Below are 6,930 nucleotides of genomic sequence, written 5' to 3'. Positions count from 1 at the left end.
TTCAATACAGGTCTCTCCACTATACTTAACTAGAGACATTGGGTATGCTACTTTTATAAAAGACCAAAAGCTGTGAAACATCCCATTTGTTTGGATTTTTTCCAGCTGTTTTGCAAGTGTAGCTTAGTAACATAGATGCATCCATTTCCTAAAATGGCCACCAAGGTTATAACCTTCTAGAAAGTTCATTACCTGCTATGTGGAATCAATGAGTACATTCAAGCCAAGACCAAGTTTTATGACACACAGACACTGTACAATGATGAGTCTTAAACTCTCAGGTTTATTACTGACCTAACAAAGTTAAATAAAATGTGATGATGCTTCATGCTTTTGAAAATCAATCCATGTGTCACCAGACACCCCCAACTCGACAGCTCTTAGGTGAGGCTTTTGCTCTTAGCTCCAACAGCAACCACGTGGCAGACTTCTACGTCGGCCCCCAACTTCTGCAGTTCATCCAACCAGAGCATTTGTTTATGTGAAAGACGATCATTGGGGCCTTTAACTTCCACCAGCTGGAATGTAAATTTTAAAGAAGTTATTTAGTATCTTACTGAAACAGAATAGCCAAGGATGCTATAGTAGTTTTCACTGACACTGCTCTACTTACATATATAAAACAAAGATACATGTATGAAGTTCACTTGAGAATTATTCTGTAGAAAGTAGGCAGTTCTTCAGAGAATTAGTAAATTGTTTCTGAATATACAGTTGAAAAATAGTTTCAAAGCATGCACTAGATTGTTGCTCCCCTGCTTAAAACGCTTTGATTACTTTCTGTTATATTTGCAGTTAAATCCAAACTTTTGCCATGACTTACAAAACTATCATCTGGACCCTGCCAACCACTCCAAAGTTCCTGAGAAAGACCAACCTCTTCCCAACCGAAGGGCCCTTCCATACGCTTGCTGTTCCCTCTGCCCAGGACACTTCTTCCTGTTCTTCACATGTCTGACTTCTTACCCTTCAATGCTCAGCTTAAATTCACCTCCTAAAGGTCCAGCACATCTCTAAGCAGGGTCCTGCTATGCTCTTCCTCCACGGCATTTATCAGAAGACAAAACTGTTCATTATGTATCAGCTCCATGAAGGCAGGAACTGTGTCAGTTTTATTCACTGCAGATTACTGAACTTCAAAATGGCAATAAAAACTATCCAGATTTTCCAAATTTGATAGAAACTACAAACCCAAAGATCAATGAACCCTAGGCACAGAAACATAACACTACACAAAGAAACATAATGAAGTTGCATAATTGGTGATAAAGGGAATATTCTAAAAGCAGCTAGAATTTTTTGAAGCCTAAAGGGAAAGACTACACATTTATCATTAAAAAACAATGCAAGCTAGAGGACAATGGACCAGTATTTCAAATTACTGAAAGGAAAAAACTATCAATATAGAATTTTTTCCTCAGAGAAAATATCTTTCAAAAGCAAAGATGAAATGAGGACTTAGACATAGAAAACCTAAATTATTCATTACTAGCAGGCCTCCATTTCAAGAAGTGTTAAATTCTTTAAGCAGGAGGACTACAGTACGTGGAAATCTGGATCTTTACAAAGGAATAACAAGCAGTAAGAATTTCTATCTAGGGGGAGACCTGGATGGCTCAGTCAGTTGAGCATCCGACTCTTGATTTCGGCTCAGGTCATGATCTCAGGGTCCTGGGATCAAGCCCTGCATCGGGCTCCGGGCTCAGCAGAGGACTGAGGATTCTCTCCCTCCCTCTCCCTCTTCCTCTACCTCTCCCACTGCCTGTGTTCTCTCTCTCTCAAACCAATCAATCTTTGGGAAAAAAAAAAAAAAGAATTTGTATCTAGGGGAGGAAAAATAATTTCTATCTATGTGAGTAATTATAAAGATTCTTAAATCAACTGTAGAAAGCAAAAAAATGTAGAATTTAGAACATATAGAAAAATGATGTATGAACAGTACAAAGGCCAAGAGAGTAGATATTAAAACATGTTTTTTATACTATACATATAATAGCATAACATCACTTGAAAGACAGGAAGCTTAAGATCTACACTGGAGCAACCACTTACAAGAATTATAGCTAACAAGTCAACAAAGGACTAGAATACAATCGTTAAAAAAAAAAAAAAGGTAGAAAAAGGTGAGAAAAGGAGAACAAGAGAGCTGAGACAAACAGAAAACAAGTATCAAGATGGTAGCTTTAAAGCCAGTCATTAATAAGCACATCAAATGTAAATGGTCCAAAAACCTAATTAAATGGCAAGAGGTTGTCAAACTGAATTAAAAAGTCAGACCCAGCTATAATGCTGCCTACAAGAAACCCATTAAAGATGAAATAAGTTAAAAGTAAGAGAAAAAGATATGTCCTGTTAGCACTAATCAAAAGAAAGCTGGAGTGGCTATTTATTAGTATCAGTTGATTTCAGAGTGGAGAACACTACCAGAAATAAAGGAGGCTCATTTCACAATGATGAAGAGATCAACTCATCAGGAGGATGTGACGGGCCTTCAAGTTTATACATCTAATCACAGAGCTTCAAAATATACGAAGCAAACTGGACAGAACTGCAAGGAGAAATACACAAGTCCACAGTTCCAGTCCGAGATGTCCCATGACCCCAGAAGTATGATCCACTAAAGAACAGAGAAGTTGGGACTTGGCCAAAATAAAAATTCCTGCTCTTCAATGAAAAGACAAGCCACAGCCTGGGATGAAATATATTTGATACAGGGCTTGTACCCAGAATTTTTTGTTTAATCTCAGCACTCAGTAATGAAAACCAACCTGGGATGGGCAGCCGGGGAAGACCAGGGTGAGGCAAGGTGGCCCTGAGCCGAGAACACATGATGAGAGCTAACTCCTGGGGAGCTCAGAGAATGGCTCCCCGTCATCTCAGCCTCCTGGTGTTCACACCTGCAGAATCCCATCCCTTGCTGGGGGGGTGGGGGGGCGCGCACTGGAATCTGTGACTTGCTCCTAACAGAATAATACGGCCAAAGTGATGGAACGTCCCTTCCGCGATCAGGTCATAAGAGCCCGACTCCCGTCTTGCTCACACTCTGGCTCTTCTCCCCAGCCTGCTCTAATGAATGAGCCACCAAGTGGCGCACTGCACGCTGGAGAGGAGAGGCCCCCACGCCAGGGGCTGCGGAGGAGCCCCCGCCAATAGCCACTGGGGAACCGTGGCCCTCGGTCCCACAGCTTTCGAGGTATTCAATCTTGCCAACAATCACGCAAGAAATGCCTGGATCAGAGCCTTTGATTAAGTTGCTAATGAAACTTTCCATTCTGGCGCAACTCACCTTACAGCGACGACTCCGGGAGTCCCACACCACCAGGTCGGGGAGGCCCCCTCGGCAGTGTCGGAAGTCCGTAGCCAGGCGCCGGCACACGCCGCTGAGGACGGGGCCGCCCAAGCAGGAAACGAGATCCTGAACGCCAAACACAGGGCTGGTTAGCCATGTCTTACGACAGAGATCCTGCAATACTTGCACGGACCACGAGACGCAGAAAACTGTAATTCCACAGAAATGGGTTCCAAGGACACCAGGGGTCATTCTGCTGCTTGGGCCACAGGGCCACTGAGCCAGCGGCCAAAACGCCCACCGGCAAGCTCTGGGAAATCAGGTTTCCTTCGCTCAGTCAGACTCCTGTCGGGTCGGCAAAGCCCTGGGGAACAGCTGAGGAAGAGGGAATTTGGGGTGAATCCTCAGGAAAAGGACAGTGATGAAGGCCAGTAGTTGCAGGGACAGGAACAGCATCCTTCCTGCTGAGGGTCACAGGCCAGGCAAAGGGAAGCTGTCAACTAAGGGGAAGAAGGCATCCCTGGGCTTATTTTGTGCCCTGACCTGGTCCCACCGGTAACAGTGGCATCCGGACTAGGGGCCTATCATCTACATAAATGTATGCATCGCACCATCACATACAGAAATACGTGTGCATATACACACACGTGCACACACGTAGGTGTGGAGACACATATATACGTGCACGCGCACACACACGTACACACACGTGTACAGATCTTGCCAAAGCAGACCCAGCACTGGGAGGGGTTGCTCTCTGACCACCTCCCGCGCGGGGTTTCACCTGAGCTTGCTGAAGAGAAGCAAAGCGATCCCAGCTGACCAGGGAAGCCACTCTGCCCTGCTGGGCCTGCCACGCGGCTGCCACCCAGGCCCGCAGGCTCTCCGCGGGCGCGCTGTGAATCCGCCGCAGCCGGGCCTCCACGGCCGGCCGCCGGCTGCTGCAGAAGCCATCCGTGCACAAGTCCAGCGGGAAGGCCTACGTCACGGGAAACAAGCCTCGTTCGGTGCCTGGACAGAACCGGTTCTTCAGAAGAACATTCCATACCCATAAAATTTGGGAACTGGCCAACCTGATTAAATCGACACATTCTTCTTCTCAGAAGGTAAGTAAAAATTATCTCAGTAATCTAACATAAAAGCAACTCATTGCCCTGGTTTGTCAGCGTCGTAACTGGTGGGAAGAGCTCCCAGGTTACAGCGGTCGTGCCCTCAGCGAGCGCGGGCACCAACACACAGGGGCGCCGGGCCCCACAGGAGGCCGGTCAAGGTCAAAGCTGAAGAAACCTACGCTACAAGTTTCGAGTGGAATGAAGGTAAAGTAGGTTCAAGATGAAAATTTAACAGATTTACATTTTAAAATCTATGAATCCGGATGTAAAATGAAAGACTATTCTAACAGACTCAGCACCACCCCCAAGGCCGTCATTGGCAGGCTTCTGATGGCCGCAGACCCACACGCACACGGGTGGGAATGAGTCACAAAGTGCAGAAGCATCTGCTCGCCTAAAAAGCACCCGCCGGGCACGGCGTAACCTGAGCACCTGGTAGGCGTTTCTGAAGACGTCTGGTATCCCATCCATGAAGATGATATCCCACAGGAGGAGGCCATACAGCGTGCTGAAGGTGGACCCTTCCCCATGAATCCCTAAGACAAAGCCAAAGCACAGGAAAATCAAGTGTTTCTGTTTTTTAAAAACCCCCACCATAACCCACTGCTTACTCAATTTGAAGGAAATAGATTTTAGTTTCAAATGCAAAAGCTGTTTTCTTGCCATTCCTAGCTCATTTGTTTACATTACATTGCTTATATACAGAAGACTCGTTTAAAAGCAAAAATCTTAGTAATTATGGGAAAACTTAAATACACATTTCAGAGCCATAAAGTAGCAGTTCTCTAACTTTAGTGAGAAATGTAAGGAACGCGTTTAAAGATAAGTAAGTAAAAGCAGATTCCCTCCTCAGGCTCCAGGGATTCAGTTTGGTGGGTGTGGGTGGGCCGAGACCCCCGCGGGTCCTCTGGTGTAGGGTCCCTTGGCCACACCCGCAGAAAGGCTTCCCAGAACAGATCTATCGGAGAAACACTAGTACCTTGGAGCCCGCGCCCTCTGACCTGGCAGGTGCTGTCTCCACCCACCTCACTGGACCTTGCGTTCCACTGCTTTGTCCTGGACAAGCGTGCCCAGTGTTTCTGAGATTTGGGCTCTTCTAGAAACCTTCCACCTCCGAGACCACCTAGCTCAGACCCCGGCCTGACACCCCATACAACTGTACTGACTGGGCCACGAGCTCCATCGACCACGCAGGTGTCCTAGCAGAGTTGAGACCAGGGGCTTGATCTCGGCTTAGCACGCAGACCTGTCTCCCAGGCAAGTGCTCTGCACTTCCACACACCTGACCGGGGATGGGGGCCATGTGGGCGCTTCTCTCCCCGCATTATGGCCTTGGCCAAAGGAGGTGCTGACCCCCACGACCCTGTCCCAATAGGCAGGCAGAAGGGCTCTTCTGGCCGGTTGGCCCTGTTCCAGTCTGTGCAAGGGCATGGTGCCGCACAGGCCCCGGAGAGCAGAGACCAGGCTGAGCCTGCACGTGTGTCCCGTACGAAAGTACACAGACCAGAGCCTGTCAGAAGCGGCACGGCCAGGCCCCCTCCGTCCTGCCTCCCTGAGGCTGTGCCTTTCGTCCCGCTCTCAGTTCTAGCCCCTTGTCCTTGCAGTCTGTCTCAGAGATGCAAAAGGACAGAGTGGGAACAACCGGAACTCACTCAGGCCTCTGGGCTGGAGCTGAGCCCTTTTCACCAGCAAGCTTTACACTGGGCTCCCGGGCTCCTGCCCAGCCAGGGGGTACTGCTGGGTCTCAATTTCCAGCCTGCTTCCTGCCCAGGAGGGCACACTGTCCACTGTCCAGGCAGGAACACTGGCAGTCAGAATTCCCGCGCTCCTAAGCGGTCTACACCATGCGTTTGTATCGGAAGTGAAATCATTTTTCGTGAGCTCCTTCTGAGTGACTCTGAAATAAACTTCTCTAAAGGGAGCTTGAGATTGCCCTTAGTCCCAAATCTCCTCTCAAAGAGACTGACAGCAAGGGTTCCACTCATTTTCACTGCATCCATTTTAATAAATGAAGAAAATATTTTATATAAAAATATTTTATACTCTGGAAATGGAATCGTCTGTCCATTTTTCAGGCTCATGGTTAAACCGAAAGCATTCCACTGTGTTCGCCTCACAGCGTGCCCGCCACACGCCCTCATATCCGCGCCCTCCACCCTCGACTGCCCAGTTTACTGTCTCCCAGTTTACTTCTCTGGGGATAGCTGCTCATTCTATTCTTTTATTTCTAACCTTTCAGGTCTGTGCTATCTCTGTCTTCACTGGGGTTTGTACTTCTTCCCTTATAGCATCTCCCTTCCCTGTGAGTAATAAAGATACCACACAGATTAATCTTAGCCGTTCTCATACTCATCGTCGTTTCATGGTCCTCATTAATCTTCTGAACGCTGACATAATACTCAAGAGAAATAATGTCCTGATTTTCACGGATTTGAAGGTATCAGAATGTTTTTAATCCTCGTGACCCTTCGGCCTGGGCAGAGGGGAGTCCTGCCTGGATGGAGGATGGGCGTGGTGGGCCCCTCCGGA

General features: G+C 47.5%; 1 protein-coding gene across 4 annotated transcripts in view; it reads right to left on the bottom strand.

Moving 5' to 3' along the window:
- Positions 1–263: 263 nt before the first annotated feature.
- FAN1 (FANCD2 and FANCI associated nuclease 1) overlaps positions 264–6,930 on the bottom strand; it is a 31,112-nt gene continuing 24,445 nt past the window's right edge. For 2 of the 4 annotated variants that reach the window (XM_036076847.2, XM_036076848.2), the window contains 4 exons: positions 4,834–4,937; positions 4,074–4,268; positions 3,287–3,415; positions 264–518 (listed from right to left, as the gene is read on the bottom strand). In XM_036076847.2, coding sequence (XP_035932740.2) covers positions 381–518; positions 3,287–3,415; positions 4,074–4,268; positions 4,834–4,937 — 566 coding nt within the window. In that variant the 3' untranslated portion in view covers positions 264–380. The other 2 variants (XM_078078984.1, XM_078078983.1) reach the window with 2 other exon arrangements.

The sequence above is a fragment of the Halichoerus grypus genome, chromosome 8 (assembly GCF_964656455.1).
Source record: "Halichoerus grypus chromosome 8, mHalGry1.hap1.1, whole genome shotgun sequence".
NCBI classification, from domain to species: domain Eukaryota; kingdom Metazoa; phylum Chordata; class Mammalia; order Carnivora; family Phocidae; genus Halichoerus; species Halichoerus grypus.
This window is presented reverse-complemented; position numbering and strand designations above follow the sequence as displayed.